The 18,019-nt window shown below is 42.2% G+C and overlaps 1 protein-coding gene across 1 annotated transcript; it reads right to left on the bottom strand.

Moving 5' to 3' along the window:
• Positions 1–11,088: 11,088 nt before the first annotated feature.
• Positions 11,089–17,690, bottom strand: ube2nb (ubiquitin-conjugating enzyme E2Nb). Its single transcript, XM_035646165.2, has 4 exons — positions 17,562–17,690; positions 15,603–15,849; positions 14,639–14,779; positions 11,089–13,579 (listed from the first exon to the last, which is right to left on the bottom strand). Exons 1-4 carry the CDS (start codon positions 17,589–17,591, stop codon positions 13,536–13,538), a joined length of 462 nt encoding a protein of 153 aa, XP_035502058.1. The 5' UTR covers positions 17,592–17,690; the 3' UTR covers positions 11,089–13,535.
• Between the last annotated feature and the right edge of the window lie 329 nt (positions 17,691–18,019).

The raw sequence follows: 18,019 nt of genomic DNA, 5'->3' as shown, positions 1-18,019 counted from the left end.
GTACATCTGATACAATGTAAGGGGTTTGTGAAATGATGGGAAAAGGGAAGAAGGAAGTTATGACACACAAATCCGTTTTCTGACGTAATCTACACTAGGTGAAGCTGTTAACAACACATGCATATGAAATGTGTCTCAGACTACACACTTTCCAAACACTGGTTTAATCTCTCTATTAAAAACCTATCATATTAATCAATAATCAACTGCCAACAAACCAGTCAAGTCAAATAGAAAGTACAATATTTCCCTATGAAATGAACAGAGGTATCAAGCAGCATAAAACAAAAAGGTGGATTTGAGCAATTACGTCAATCTTTGACCAAATAACAAAATGTGCAGGTTTTACTTATTCAGTTGTATGCATCATTACACTTTCTGTTTCTGTGTGTTCAGAGCCTTCTACACGGCAGGAATATCATTATGGTTGGGGGAAAAAATGTTCTTCTTTCTTTGTTGGTCTTGACACTGTTGAATTTAAATATGTTTAGTCTAATGACACCTCAAGGTTGAATGTGAGTAATGTAAGTGGCAACAGCAGTCAGGACACAGAAGTAGGAAATACAGTTGTTTTTTTAACTAAACCTACTATTAAATCAATAATGTGCAGATGATTCAGTTCTTTGTCCACAGCAGACATTTTGACATGATGCTGTAGGAAAAAGCACAGGTGTAAATGTTAAATGAATGATGGCTGAATTCCATTTAGCTGCTTTATCGTAAAGCGTCCTGGTATTGTCGTGGCTTACGGGGAAACCTAAATAGAACAGAGCTATTGTTAATGTTACTAGCAGCACCTGTGTTTTTCCCATGGCAGCTCCAAATATCTGCTGTGAAAAAGGTTTTATCATGGAAACGGAGGATTGTAGGTTCAACCCCTAAACATGCAGCACCCACCCTGCTTAGATCTGTGAGGTAGAAGGAAAAAAAACATTTCTGAAGGCAGAGCTCTAAACTCCACAAAAGAAAGGCGTTGAGCAACTTCCACTGTATTTCTAAGGCCTCTGGGCTCAGCATTCATGATGTTAAAATCTAGCAAATAAAACAATCTTGTATATTTGTCATGATTACAATTAGCCATGGCATTTTCATTACACTTTTATGGCAGTTAAAAAAAAGGGGGAGACTAATGGTTCAAGTTCCACCTTCGATATGAATACATGTAACACATGTGTCATTGAAATAATTGAAGATTATGAAAAGGTGTGTTTTAACTTTAGGCCAAAGGTTCCTGTGTTGTAATACAGTCTGCTTGTGTGTGTGTGTGTGTGTGTGTGTGTGTGTGTGTGTGTGTGTGTGTGTGTGTGTGTGTGTGTGTGTGTGTGTGGTGGGGGTGGGGGTGGGGGCTGTCTCTGTGAATAAGCACCACTCCTGAATAAACACATTTGAGTAAGATCTGTCTCAAATCATATCTGATGTCGCTCCCATGCTGTGACTGTTCATGTTAAACTCATATGATTAATGACACCCCTTCCCTCTGTAACTACTCAATGGGTGGGTGTTTTTGGAATCGCAATTGCATCGTAGGCAGCTTATTAACTGATTAAATGTAGTCACTGTTTCAATGATCTAGTTCCCAAAAAGCGTGGGATACAGTGACTAATCAAATTACTGTTTTATGGTGGCGTGGCTCAGAGAAAATTTTTGTCCAGTTGCTTCAATATCTTCCTTCGCACTCAGTTCACCTTTGACCTGCAGGTTGAGGAGGATCCCAATGTGGTTCCTCCCCAGATAACATCACAAAACAACTGCTCCTGGAGACAGAGACAAATCAAAGAATAAGACTGATTAAAGTAGGTCAAAGGCTGAGACAATCAAGTGTTGTTGCCAGTGATTCTTTATGTTGTCTGACTGGGGCTGTAGTGGACATTATACAGGCAAAACAGACACTTTTTTCATTAAGCGAATAATCCTGATGTCACCAGCATGGTGACATTTGTGGTTTTGAGTGAAATGTCCCCGGACCTGTTAGATGTACAAGTCATGTTGTCGTTTTAGTCGCGGCGGTCATCATCCTCATCTGGCGGGAATCCGATAATCTTTCATTCAGGTCATCATGTTACTAGAGCGAGGTGATAGACTACAGCATCATCATCTCGTTTAAGCAGGGTTATTACACTGTTCCGATTATGATCTGATTACGAGAAAGATATTTTCAGCACATTACAAATGTCAAACACAGAGCAGTCATGGTACAAAACATAAAATAACAAATTACTTGTTGAGTTTGTTATGAAAGGTATACATACAGGTAGATTGATTATAAATTGATCATCAAAATGACAGCTAATGTTCAAATGAAGACGTGAATTCCTGTATATCTGTCATGTAGCTGTATGGTTAATGGATTCGGAGAGAAAAAACAGATTATATAAATGAGTCTGAACATTTTGGAGGATAATACAGGATTAGTACAATTTCAAAGGAATTTAGTTGGCATCAACGTATCAGGTTTAGGGAGGCATGTTCATTTCTACTCTCAAGCATAACGGGAGATGATCAGTCATGTTATCATCTTAATGGCATCTGTCACCTCAGAGGAAAATAAATCGTCCTGTCATTGAGCCACTTGAAGTGGGTTTATCATCATCTTCTTGCATGGCAAAGGGAGGCAATTAAGAGCCGCCCCCCCTTCAGCCAAGGTGAGTGGGGAATAGAGGATCCAGTTTCTCCTGGCTCACACGGAGCCAGATGGAGGGACGAAGAAGCCAGAAATGCACGTCTGCCTATCGCTGCCCTGGCTTTATCAAGAGTCAGAGGACATCTGCTTTCTGATGACAAGGTGGGCTCAGATGGAAACACTCGCATGAATACATAAATACATATTCACACTTATTCAACATAGTAGACAGATGTACAGCTTACTTTTTCTTTTTTTTTTTACCAATAGATACACACAGTTATCCACGGAGACTAATCTGCCTCTTCATTTGCCTGGGAGTGGATCAGAGTGCAAAAGTCTAAATTCCTGAGCTGATTAGCTCACCCATAAGTCTCTTCTTTGACCTCGGTGCCGAGCTTTCAGACATGAGGCATGTGAGGGAATGGCCACTTGCCAGACAGGGAAAACTATAGACACACACACACACACACACACACACACACACACACACACACACACACACACACACACACACACACACACACACACACACACACACACACACACACACACACACACACACACACACACACACACACACACACACACACACACACACACACACACGCAAAAACAGAATTGCCCTCTGACAGGGAAGATGCGAATATCCAACTATAAGGCATCATATCCCCTCCTAAATTTAGTTCATGACTATCATGCAGTAGCAACCACACTAATCTTAGACAGGGCCATCTGTTATCCTGTAAGGTCTCTATTCACTTTGGTTTAAAATTAAGCTTCAGTAAACTCAGCCCTCCCTTATATATTCACAGTGACACGGGGCAATTGTTTGCAGGTATTAAGGGTGAGGTGAAAGTCTTCATAGGATGGATGGAGCTCATCCAGCGACAGCCGGCCAGGGCTGCTAAGATGGACGTGAGCTGATGTCACTGTTGATCACGGAGCCCGTGACGTCTTCCCAAATAGATCAATGCCATCAAGCCTGACCTAGGGTCGTAACCCCACAAAATTAAAACAATGAGCTAAAAGACTGTGGAATGCTCCATGGAGCTTGAGAGCAATACTGCAGAGTCTGTTATAATGCTCTGTGGGTTCGTGTCTACAAGTGGCACCTTTCATACTAGACAAAGTCATTCAATAGACTGTTAAATTAAAAAATATTCATTAGTGCCGCTTTGATTGACACACAGCTGCTCAACAGTAGCAATGGCAAGCTTTCGAAGTCATTACTCAATGCAGTGGCAATCGTGATGAAGTCTACCGAGCCTTTTTCCAGACTGTGCCCTATGAGATCACAGTGGAAAACAAGTCACATCAACATCTCGCTCAACCGTTTATACAACAGAATAAGTACAGGTCTCGGGGCTGCAGATGCAGGAACGACAATGGCTTGGTTGTGAGGGCTGAGGGACACAATGAGTGCTTGTTGGTGCATATCTAAAAACCCGTCATTACGATAGTTGAACATAAAATAGACTCAACGGGGTAAACATCACTTAGGGATGGATTGTCTGGTGGCGATCAGCAATACAGGGAGAGAGGGGGTGAGGTCATGAAATTGGGTCAGCAGATTGACATAAGAGGAGAAAATAAATCATGATATCAATGTGTTTCTGGAGATTTTATGGAGACTTTCTATTGCGACGCCGCCTTTTAACTGCTGCTAGTAAGACGGCGGAGGCTACCTGCGGCCAAACGTCTCTCTCACAATGATGCCTCTGTCTCCTTGAGGTAGAACAAAAACACAGACACTCCATAATCATGTGAAGATTGGGTTTTAAGGGGCATAAACAAACCCAGACAGGGACAGTGTGATTGCCAGAATGTGGGAAAGTAGCCTGAAGCAAAACCCCACAGCGGTGATCACACACACACACACACACACACACACTCACAGGCCGGAAAAAAAGGGTTCATTCACCCAAACAGGTTGGTCAAATCTCAGAATATGACCGTGACCCGTACTTCTTCGAGGACAAAATGGAAATGCCTAACTGCTGCTCCCAATCTTATTTAGACTGCAGTGCTCTGTTGGGATGGTTTAAAGGTTGACCTTGAGGGCCATTTGTTGACCGGAGGGCCGTTGTGGGTGACAGAAATGACACGGTCACTGTCACAGGCAAGAACACTTTTAAAAAACTGCGATGAACCGAGATAGTTTTAATTATCAGCGATTAGCAGATTGTGGAAAAACAAGGAAAACTCACAAAGAACTTCACAAAGAGGCCAACTGCACAAGAGATACTTCCAAGAAGGTGTTTAAAAACCGGGGAGGTAATAAATACGTTTCTCATCTGTCGGTTAAAAAGTATTTATCATGTATTTAGAGTAAGAGAGATTTATGCATATCGACAATATTATTTAATTTAAATCACCTTTACTCAATCTTTTAGAATCGCGGCGACAGAACACATGTAAACCTAAAAGATTTTTAATATAGCGTGCGTATAGTGAAAATATGCGGGCCAATGCGCAGAGCTGCTGATCTCCAGTTTCTACAGTGAAACAAAGTTGTCTCCACACCTCACCTGGCCCCGCTCTTGACTCCCCGTTAGGTAACTCGCTAAATTCCTTTTAACTTTACTAGAGATACGCGGCTTTTACTTGACATTTACCGAAAGCACATTGCACCATGGCTTGAAGTGACCTTATACAAGTACAGTATTCACACTGCAGTAAAGGTTTTCCGTACATCTCAGCAGATGCTCTACGGCCTCATCCCCATCCCTTCCCCGAGGTGTGGTGATGTTTTATGAATGAGATGTTATGCAAGGAAAAGTGGCCTGAATACAGACGGGGGGGGGGGGGGGGGAATCATCACTATGTTGTAAAAAAAAAAAAAGGAAATGTAAAGAGAGAGAGGGAGAGAGAGAACGAAAAGGTCCCAGGACGGATTGTTTACAGACAGAAGACATTTGGTGTCATTACCTGATGTTATAGTTGCCGGTGTTATCACACTGAAGCTGGAGATTTACTCGTGTTTATCAAGGTGTTCAAGGTGTAATCATCATACGCGCCTGATAATAACCAGCACGGATTCCGTGGGCAAACATCTCATCTCAGCCGCACAGTGTGACACAGGGCCAAGCAAACGGCATGTGAAGCAAATCCACCCCGGCTTTTTTTTTTGGTTTTAACCCCTCTTCGCCGAGGCTAATTTGACTGTCAGGGGGCAATGTGTCGATGGGTGAAATTTAAATGGTAAATCATTTAGTAACTGACCTTTTCTATCTTCTTCTATCCGTGGAAAGCACTTTGAGTTGCCCTGGTGCACGAGGTGTGCCATACGAATAAAGCTGCCTTGTCTTGCTCAGTTTTAGGGGTTCAATCTTAAAATATTGGAATCTTTTTTTTGTTGTTTAAGGTTGGCGAACAATTTCCATATCTGTCGTCTGATTAGTAGATTCTGGGCTGTACGCCCTCTCTGCTTTACATGACATCGTCTCAGAGTTGCTGTCTCCACACAGGTTGTGAAACTTTCCATTGTCAGCCAAACAAATGATCTAATTTAGTGAAACCTAACACCATAAAGTTGAAATGTGTTATAAATATTTGACATTCCAACCTGGTTAGCCAATAACCTGCCGATCAGTCTGCGTTTATCTTATCGCGACACGCAAACCCACCGGAGTGCAACTCGGTGAAACAGACAAAGACAGATAAGGGCCCCGAGTGCTACAACCTCACTATCAGCACATTGTTTGACAGGTTATCGATCAGCATTGTCAGCAGCAGCATGACTTACGCTGGTGCGATACAGTAACGTGTCATTCGTCCGCGCAAAGACGTGGGATCTATTTCGGAGTCTGGGTGGGGGCTTATCCCCGCTCAGAGCCCCAATCAGAAAACAATCCAATGAATGGAGACAAGATGTTAATTATTGACGTTTATCCCTGATGGGCGAGACTACCACCGCTCCCCCCGACGACTGTGTGTGTGTGTATCTGTAATATCTGACAAGATCACCGCTCCGACGTAATCATCGTTCTGTATCTGATCACTGGTTCGAACGAAACAACGTGGTGGGGCGCCAGAGTTGATTTGTTTGCCTCATCCACCTCAACACCAACCGCAGGGAGTTGTTTGTTTGAATCATTCATCCAACCCATGTAACATCTTTGAGGCAACAGAGGGATGTTCGCCCCTCTCAGAACAGACACCCGTGTACTTGTAGATTCCTACCCAGACCCAGCATGTGTCCATTTGTCGCGGGCCTGTCAATCATGTGCCATCCCAACAATCGCCAGGAAGCGGGGCTTTGAAACGAGCCCAGGCTTACTTCTTCAGTGTTTGCGTTGGCATGAGGGTGCGAAAAAAAAGAGCGAGGAATGAGGGAGGAGTGTTCCTGCGTTTCGGTTAAACTACAACTGCTTTTACAGAGCATGCTGCGAAACCATATGAGTTTGAAACTGCAACTGAAAAAGGCATGAAGAGAGGCCGGTCTCACAGGTGACTGGGTGGCCACGTTCGGGGAAACTGCAAACACACACGCACGTACGCACGCACGCACAGATGCCCTTCCATCCTTCTCTGCAGTGGCTGATCTATATATATATATATATATATATATATATACATATACATATACATATATATATATATATATATATATATATATATATATATATATGTATATATATATATATATATATATATATATATATATATATATATATGTATATATATATATACATATACATATATATATATATATATATATATATATATATATATATATATATATATATATGTATATATATATATACATATACATATATATATATAGAGAGAGAGAGAGAGAGAGAGAGAGAGAGAGAGAGACAGAGAGAGTGCAAGGAAATGGAAGGATGGCCCAGGACAGTCTGTTCTCACTGTTGAACACACAAGAGCAGAAGAGGAATTCCTCTGACACACACACGCACACACAGAGGGTATTTCTAAACCGATAAATACATTTGATTTTTAAACGAAAAACTGCACCTGATGTACAGTACGTGTGGGTCCAAGGATCAAGTTATATATCTTCATATCTTAATCAGATTAACAGCCATTCCAGTTCTGTAGATGATGCACAGCAACATTTACATTCTTAAATTTAAATTCTTCCATTCCTGATTAGGCGAAACTTTTCCTGTGAACAAAGTCCTGCATCACGCAGGGATGAGACATGCAGTGACTACGTCGCGAGATGAGAAGTTCAGGGAGTCACGGCGGCTTCAGATGAGCTCCCCCCCCCCCAACAAAGAGGTATGATTTGCAGATATGTAATCTATCAGCTGTAAACTTGAGCTGCACTCACAGAAAACAACATTAGAATTCCACTGCAGCTGTTTTTCGTATAGCGTCTGTGATAGAGAGCGTCCAGACACCTGCCGTGATGAGAAATGAGGGATTCCCTTTTGGCTGGTTGACATAAGAGATTGATAAAGATGGTTGCATAACACGAGGAGGGTACGACTGCAGCCCCCCCCCTTTAACTTCATCTGCAGTGGGACAGAGGAGAGGGCTGAAGGATAGAGGGAACGATACAGAACGGAGAGGGGAGGCCGGGGAGTGAGAGATGGGGAGGGGGGAAAAAAGGGAATTTCGGAACAAAACAACAAAAACAAATCAAAATAAAAACCAACTGAAGCAGCAGACACACACCAACATCTCTCAGACCCCAAACACGGGAGTCAGGATTTCCCAGAAGTGCTGATGCCGACGACACGCGACAGCCGAAAGAGGAAGTGTGCCGTCCCCTCGTCGCCTCGTCCGCATCAACCGTGTGGCCCAGAATGTTTTCACCTGCGACTCAGCAGTCGCGGCGAGAGATGAGCTGCCCCGTCAGAGGAGCAGGGCTAAGTTTGGGACGCTGTCCGCGCTGGTTCATCGCTGGAGCTGCAGCTCTGCATTGTCAACAGCTCGTCATCGTGTATGAATTACACTGTAGGCTAGAGAGAAAGAAAGATTGATGCCGTGCATCAAGTTAAGGCAGGTCATGTTCCCGTTCGGGTTATTTTCAGTGGCAAAGACTGCAAGTGCTGCAGCGAGGAGCAACTGTAAACTGCTTGTTTTGAAAGGGATCTGCATCATGAATATTGTATTTGTATCAGCTGATACTAGACTAGAGTCTTTTAAAAGAGCGAGGGGGAAGTTACCACTCACACAAAAATGATTTATTCTGATTTCGTCTGATTAGTTTCAACGCGACACTTGACAATGACGGAGTAATTCGACAGGGAAACAAACTGCTCCCCGGCAACTCCGGAGCTGTTGTACGTGACGGGTCGTCCCCTGTGCATTTCGTCTCCACATCAACAGTTGTGCCGAAACATGTCGCTGCACGTTTCGCCGTCTGGTCGCCGCCAGTGGCAGTATCGAGTTCATGCCCTCAGTATTTCCTCTGGGAGTTTTGGACACACTGTAATTAAAAAAAAAATTTAAAAAAAAAAAAGAAAAACCAAGGTGGTATTTTCCTGATATTTATATTTGTAAACGTTTTTTCCCTGGCATTATTGTATCCCTGTCCCTGTGGTGAAGGCTGTCACATGTGGGGGAGACTGTACATCTGTGCTGCAAAGTATGCTGAAACAACCCCCACCCCAAAAATGTGGCGTTAATAGTCATAAAATAAAGTCTGGCTACAGGCAGAGCACCGAGAGTGTCAGGTCTGAATGTACAACAACAATAACACACTGAGAATGAGCAGATGCAGTGTGTTGCCAGAACCACAAGCGATAACAAGTCAGCAAAAACCATCACACATTGTTATAATAATCAACCTCAAATACCAACTCGTGTTAACTCCATAGTAGTGCGTCATAGATGAGCTCATATCTCTAAAAAATTAAAAAAAACGCACGAGGAACTGTTTCAAGGTATATTCACCGACTTGAGGACTAAACATATCTCTCCAGACGGAGATTTACTGAGGATGGACGGTGCAATAACAAGCCACTTTCCAGAGACAACAGCCCTCCGGGGACTAGTTAATGTTTTGTCAGATATTTCAGATAGTGGGGGGGGGGGGAATCGTTTCCTGCAATTCCACTCAAAGAATGGCTGCATACCTGCCCGAGTGACTCACTGTTGCCATATAAACCCAGTCATGATCATAAAAAACGTTGCGCAACCTTTGTTTGTGGTGAGGAACAACCTGAAGGACGCTTCGGGCCTCCAGGACAGGTGCCTCCTGCAGGGGGAAGGCACACGGATCCAGGATTGTTCTGGGTAGTGACCACAAGTCAGAGGACGAGGGTACAGAAGGTTAGAGATCGTGTTTGGTGACATTTCTACTCATCTTGAAGGCCCAAAAAAAAATGTGTTTCTTAATGAAATACAGCGTAAGAGATGAATCTTGCGGAGAGATCCAACAGAAATGAGTCCAGTGGTTGAACACATCCCAAAAAAGGCCGACCTTAGAAAAGCAAACAGATAAAAACAAGCAGCTGTCAGAAAACTATTTTTCCTCTTAAAAGATGCTTCAGTGATATCAAGGTGTCCGGTCCAGCTCACTTCCAACGAAGCGCCATCTTGTGAAGAATATATGGAACAGCAGCAGAAAGGAGCAAGAGAAAGCAGAGGTGGAATTCACAATCTGAATATCAACTGTAATAATAATTGAAACACCTAATGTTGATTTTTGAATGGACATATTCCAATTCAAAAACCATTTATCTGGATGTACTTGAAATATCCAGTAAGTCGTATCTTTTGCAATTTAATAAATATAATATAGAAATAAATATATAAATATATTTCTATTTGATGACCTACACAGTTGGACCTCAATGATTTTGTACCATTTTTGCTATTTATTCTATTCTGAGGGAATATCTTGTTTTTTGTATTGTATTATGACAAAGGTCCAGATAAAAAAAAGGGGGGAAAAAATTACGCTTTTATCCAAAGCGACTAACACATTATTACACTCATATCATAGATAATCAAGTAGCATTCGGGTCCTTGTCTGTGTCCTGACTGGGAATCAAACCCCCGACATTCTGTACCAAGGTCCGCGGTGTACCAGCTGCATATAATGCCAGACAGAATTTTGGCTTTGTTCTGTTATATACTTTCCCTATGAAAACAGAACTTAACTAAAACAAATGGCAGCTTGACTTTCTGCTGTACATGAACTAGATCCTGTCGGACACGAAGGGTCCGAGCTCCTGCTAAAAAACATGCAGTGTGTAGTTTGTTGTTTTTCTTTCCAGGGTGTGTACCAGGGATGTTTCACAACTTCCTTCCACCCGTGGAGAATTATTTCATGTCCTGGCTCCAATTATGGCTTTTCTGAACACCACCACAGACGCCTTAAAATACAGTAGATTATGGAGGCTGCAAATTGTAATGTGCCGAATGGATGTACGTTCGAAAGCTGTGAGAGACGTGTTAATGGGTGAGATTAGCAGCGCTCCACTGTAAATTTTCACCTTTACGGAACACAAATCACACACGACATAAACCAGACGAGCCTCCACTTACTTACTCAACTCAGTTTATTTACAGAGTGTTGTGAAGAGCCATGTATGCAAATGTACTGAAATTACCGACAGAACTCTTCTTATTCTTTACACATGGGGAGCTGATTAATAAAGAGCTTGATCTCTCAATATTTATTTTATTTTTTTGATCTAGATGCTTCAAAAATCCAGTGAGTGACTGTTTCTCGTTTTTAAGATGGCCGTCAAGGTCCTCAGTGAAACAATACATATTTAAGCCGTGCTCCATCATACGGACGTGAGTAAATGCAGCGGTTAGAAACGGTAAATACTTCTGGGTGAGGACAGGACACAGACGAACCTAAGCGACACCAAAGCCCGCGATATATTCCAAGAAAGAGCAAGAAAAGAGGAAAACAAAAATAGTTGTACCACAACGTAACGTTACAGTCCTCCCTCAGATGAGCCACACAGAAGCGAGATGATCACGGAGGGCCTAAGTCACTGGACGACGAGTCACACTGATCCCTCTAACCCACTAACACAGCATCTGTTTAAAAGGAAAGTTTCAGCCTATTTTTAATAGACAGCTCCTCGACGGGTCAACAATGAATCTCAAAGCAGAATTTGACGCAGGATTTTCCCGCGTGCAGTTTTGAGGGATCTCTAGATTTCTAGCCAATAGAAAATCTGTAACAGCGCGTTGCAGACCCCTTATCTTTATTTTTTGTATTCCTGATAACAGCCAATCTTTCCTCCGGAATAAATTTAATCCACTTGCATAATCAGCACAGATCATATAAAACGAGCAGAAGCAGGTAAAGACCCACTTTAGAAAGCGACGGAGAGAAACAAGCAATTGACAACCCCCCCCCCCCCCCCCCCCCCCCAAAAAAAGATGAGCCTCAACTGAAAAGAAAGCACCACAACTCTGAGAACAAAACCCCTGAAGAAAACTAGTCCCGATATCAGTTTTGTTATGGTACATGCCTTTTTTTAAATTAACACTGTAAATAAAACAGGGAACAGGCAACATAGATAGCATGGACAGAAATTAAAAAACAAACACACAAAATCAGAAAATAAAAAACGCTCAAGGTCCCTACACTCTTAAAAAAAATTGGTGTTTTCAACACATCGTTTTAGTCTACCTTTCTGGATGTGTTGGGAAAAGCTTTTTTTTTTTTGTAAGTGTGTGGAAGGGACTCGCTCCCCCTCCCCCAAAGTGCCCCAACAGGGCCGGAAAAACTCCCACTTTTAATCAAGCTTGTACAGATTTGAGAAAACTGATCCCTGGAAAGAAATAAACTGTGGATGAAGCAAACATCACATCCACAGTTTGTCTCTAACGACATTTCATTCTACTGCCAAAACAGACTGCTGGACGTGATAGAAACAAAAGCTCACATTTTAACGGGTCAATTTTTGGATTCTTTCAGAACAATCCTCATCTAATTGGAATCAGGCATCTGATCGCACAGTAGTCCGGGTTTTCTATCAATTTGAGACCGATGTTAAGCTGTAAGTAGTGAAAAGAAATCACAACTTAATGCAATTTAACGTTAGCTGCGTCTTTAAAGTACTGTGTATTCTTTACCGGCTAATTTGGCAGGTATCAAGACATCTTGAAATTCATGTGGATGAAAAGGTCTCTTTTCCTTTTTTTTTGTCTCTAATTAATCTTCCTATATTTCACGCTGAAGTTATAGTTTATAAAGGATTGAAGAACCATTTGAGCAGGTTTTCTGTGTGGAACCATTTCAACAGACTTGTTTTTGTGTCCAATTCCACAAATAAGTTCACGTTTGTCGTGTGCGCGCAAAACGTCAGCGCCCCATGTGAGGCGAGGGTGAACTACAGTAGCTGCACCACCTATTAAATATTCGGTCTTGTGAATTTGTTGCTATGCAGACACAAAGGTGTGGAAATTCATCCATCCTTTTCGTACAGTGTACTGGCTTACGTCCTAACAACTCATCTTATTCCCTAAAGAGAGTAAAGGGAATTTTCCTCATTCATATTAATAATTTTCGACTGCTTACTACTAGTAGTGGTGGTGAGGAGGCAGCTGTACACCATGTGTTGAAGTAAAACCTGTCATCTCTCACAAAAAGACGTACAGATGTGTTGACAAATGATGCATGTGTTAAAAGGAGGGCAGCTTTAATGTATATTTTGCAAACGTACCATATTGCATGTTATTTTTAAGACTGAAGTGGGGAGGGTGCCATCCTTCTTCATGCATTTAAATAGCAACACGGGGAGAAAAAGAAAAAAAAGACTAACACACATTTAACGCGTCTTAGAGGGAAATCAGTCAAACAAGTCACCCAGAGGTCTGCAGCAGTGAATCTCGCCATTTCGTTCAAATAGATTTGGACTTATAATCTTTTTTTTTCTCTTTTTTTTGTGTCCGTTAAATTCAAATGTTGACAGAATAGGAGTACATTTTGTGTTTCACATTCAGACGCCTCGTCTCTCTTCTTCTATACTTCAGTGTTGCCTGCGTAGAGCCGGGTCCATGTTCGGGCTGAAGGGGGGGAGACACAGAAAGATAGAATGGTTGTGGAGGACTGTGGATAACAAAGTGTGTGCAGAGTGTTCACAGATGTGCTCGATCAAACAAACCTCCAGAGCAATGGGCTTATCGTAGTCACTGAAATGTCCCAGGATATCCACACGCAAAACTAGTAAGACAGTTAGCCTTTCACAGATGTGCTGGTATTGGCCAATACAATAATGCAGAATGCAGAAAAAGATGCTTGGGGGTAACTCAGAGTTGGTGTAGCAGAGTACAAACACCACAGCTGAGGAGGAGGTGGCATGAATTGCCACCACGGTAGTTTTTGAAGTTACAAATGTACAGAATAATTTACGTAGTTAAGGACAAAAAAAATGGAAGAGGAAAAACAGTATCACTTAAAGGATAAAGAGTAACAGAAACCCAAAAGGAACAGTGTTCTATGTTTATATAACAGTGAAAATTATTCCACCGTCCTCCTACTAACCATTCAGCATATACAGGCAGGTCTCTGAGCTTTGTTTAACGAGGTGATCAAGGGACAAGTGACTACGATCACTGAATCCTTCCAACCAATTTTCTCTCATTTTGTAAAATGTCAAAACATTGCGCTTTATTTACAATGCCACGAGAGCAGCAAAGACACCTTTCATTTGAGGCAGTGTCTTTTAGGAAATGTGATGTTCAGACTTATGAGCCGATATTCTGGTACCATTTTATTATGATTGACCCAAGAGAAATCCATCGATTTTTCATGCTCACTGTCGCACTTGTCTGCATTTGCAGTTGGATTAGATCACCATCTCAGTTCCACTCACACAGGCTTTTTTTCCCTTTTCAACCATTCAAGAAGGCAACACCTTAAACTTTGAATCATTTGGGAAGATGTGACAAGTGGACAGCGATTCAAAGGATCTGGAATTGGTCCAATGGTAACAGCCATCTGTCAAATTATTTATCATATTGGAAATCTGTGACAAACTGTGCTGACTATGATAAAGTTGGGTGCAGCTGATGATCCAGTGTGATTTAATGAGTGTTCGACAAAAATACGAAGGTGCTCCTGACCTGTCTCAATGGCATGGCTTTCGTTTTTCTTCCACTGCTCTGCGACATCATTTGCCAGGGGATCATCTGGATTGGGAGCACTTAATAACGCCTGGATAGATAGCAACACTGTACGGATCTGCAAGGCTGGAGACCACTTATCTGGAAGAAGGAAAGTTTGGGGGGGGGAGGTGCAAGAGAGGAAAAAGAAACGACAGTTTATAGGTCAAATTTGGAAAAAGAGGCAAACTTTATGGTATCACTGGTATTAGTTGATAATGATGCCCATGCAGCCACAAGATGTAATCGTCATGGCTGACAGCTGAAGCCGACCACTAATTGGTCAGATACGCTTTCTCCTAAACCTACAGGATAATGGAAAACAACCGCGGATCTTGTAAATCTAATGAAACAAAACTGAAAAGATGAGATAGTACAAAAACTATGAGTGCAGATCAGTGTGCCCATAAATCAGTCTGTTGCAAAATGTTCTTCCAATATCTTAAAGCGAGCCTGGCAAACCCCTCTTTGGTTGTGTGAGCTGCTGTTGCAAAATAAACATCACCTTGAGTTTGTTTAGCCTCAAAACTGGATTAAATGGATGTAATCACATGAGGTTTCTGTCTCACACGAGTGAGACAGTGCTATTTGCAAATAAAACTGTCTGCTTCTCATTCATCTCATATTATGACAAGGTAATTGCTGATTTGATAAGACACAATCTGGCCGTGACAGTAAAAACTGAATCTGAGAGTCTGCGCCTCAAAACGGCTGCTGTGTACTAATGGGAGAATCACGCACTTCCCATAAACAAGCTTTGACGAGTCTGGTGTTTGCTACCTGTCCATAATAAAACCAATATAAAAGATGTTTTTGGTGAAGAAGGAGAAGCTGTATGCCGTCAGTGTAGTTCCATACCAGTGCCAATCAGAGGAGAAATAAAACCCATCAAGTACATACACACTTATTTGTCATGTTTTCTTACCTTTCAAAATGTCTAAACATATTCTTCCCAGTTTGTCGACGTTGGGGTGGTAGATTTTGGTCATGAATCGCACTTTGGGAGCTGCCATAGGATACTCTTCTGGAAGGAATAGTTCAAGTTTAAATGTGCCTCCTTCAAACGGAGAGTCTTGAGGCCCTGCGATGACCACGTGGAAGTAACGTGCGTTCCCTTCATCAGGCGTGGCCGTGATCCCGGGAACAGGCTCGGCCATCAACCGCTGTGTCTCCTGTGTGGCAAGAAATGAGAAACACACAACACAAACACCGTTGTTGACAAGTTGGGATTTAGAAAGACATTTTTGGATTAAAATGGATGACAAAGTTAAGTTTCACCACGCTTTGACGCTCACACATACAGACAAAACAAGATTCCTCAAAGTATTTTTTTTTACATAGGAACTAAAAATGCAGCTGAGATTAGATAAGCTGAACCTTTATTGACCCCCCGAACGGGAAATTCAGGATCGACAGCACAAAGTGCAGCAGCACAGGGGAAAGTGTGATAATAAAATAAAGTACAATAGAAACAAAATCTGAGGCTAATAGCATAAAATAGAAACACTATGCCAAAAAATAACAATACTATATACAATAATGTGAACTGTAGTTAAAGTGCATTTTTTCAAATCAAATAAAAGTTAGATGGTTTTGCAGTTGGGATTTGGAGTCTAAGACTGTTGGTGCTTGGACTGGAGCACTTCTCACATGCGGAACAAAGATTTACTGAAATCAAAAAACTTCCCAATATTGTAAACCAACAATTTATTTAATGTAATATATATAATTCTGGGATACAACTCAGCCTAGCAACAAATCATAGGAACCGATTGTCAAGCATTCTTAATTATAAAATAACTAAAATGACTAATGAATTATTAAAAATAGGAGCCCATTATTGTATTGATACATGCATTTAAATTATGAATTGACGTATGATCCCTTTTTATTTCAATACATTATTTAAGAGAGGCTGACATTTTAATATGTTTTTTTTTTATAGAAAGTGGACTTGCAGAATCCTGAGGGTGAACGTGAATCAATTAAGTATTGTGAGACACTGAGGGACAATGAGAATGACAAGGAGGAAGTGGAAGATGAGTTCATATTTCTGCAGTTCACAAAAAGCAGGTGCAAGAGAAACATCTGCAGCAAACAGGAAGGAAACTGGTGTTCATCTCGCTGTGAAGACAAATGCGTCTTTGTTGTGGTTTGGAGAAGGAAACTCAAGTCTCCGTGATGGAAGGCGAGTCGTGATTTCACCGTGTCAGCGGTAGTTTTAGAAATCGGTTAAATCCATCTAGATGTGGCGGAAGAAGAGGGGGGGGGGTCGTCGTCGTCGTCTCTCGCCCAGCGCCGGGGCCGGGCCCAGCGGTGAGGTCAACAGGGCCTGACACTGGGGCTCCAACTCGTCGAGTCGTCTCATCTGACAGGAGCACCGCGAGCACGTTGGCTTTACTTCGATCCATTCAGCCGACTAGCGAGCACGAGGGGCGGCGCGCCACACCAGCGCCCGCCGACATGTGAACCGCCGGACACGCAGCGCCGCAGCCGCTAGCCTAGCGCACCTAGCGGACCCATTCATATGGCGACTGGGACGATTTGACACTATTCAGTTAACTCGCACTGCGGGCTCGTCGAGCCGGCGGTGTTGATAACCGCGGCACAAGCACGGAAGGGGAAACGCACACGCACCCGACCCCCTGACAAGAGAAGAGAGGAGCGAGAACGGAAGTGGCAAACAAAACACTAGCAAGACGCGGACCAGCGCGCTAGCTCGACAACTAGCTCGACGGGAGCTAGTCGTGCTAGCCGCGCTAACGTCACGCTACACGCCGGAACGCATTAAACTTCACTTCCGCATTCGCATTAAAAATGATCGTTATGATACAAACACACTGGCTCGTTAACGTTCATATACTCCGTCCGGTCAAAAGTGTACCTTTATAATCCTACGAGGCAAACCGGCCATCTTGTGTTAGCTATTATATTTTTAGCCCGTGGACTCTCCTTCTCTTCAGGTTGGACTGACTGAGCAGCCGGGGCGGGGACACATAAGTCACACTTCCGGTGGCTTGTGATAACGCAGAGATGCTGATGCCTGATGTAAAAAGATTCATATTATCTGTCGTAAAAAAAAATTAAATATAGAAAATATAAATACTAATCCCACATCATTGCTATAAACACATTTAAAGCGTCTTTGTAGATTTCATTCTGATTTAATTATAAAAACAATCGACATTTATTTTTAATGTAAATGTTATCATACTGAAAACGTTTTTATTCCCAGGATGCTGATTTTCTAAGAGGCAGTAGACATCTCATCTGCCTTAATTCTGTTTCATTTGTTCATTTTTCTCCTTTACTGTACTATTGTAGTGTTCATTTATACTCACA

Source organism: Scophthalmus maximus, chromosome 12, assembly GCF_022379125.1.
Source record: "Scophthalmus maximus strain ysfricsl-2021 chromosome 12, ASM2237912v1, whole genome shotgun sequence".
Lineage (NCBI taxonomy): Eukaryota > Metazoa > Chordata > Actinopteri > Pleuronectiformes > Scophthalmidae > Scophthalmus > Scophthalmus maximus.
The sequence above is the reverse complement of the archived record's forward strand: the minus strand, read 5'-3'. Positions and strand labels throughout refer to the sequence as shown.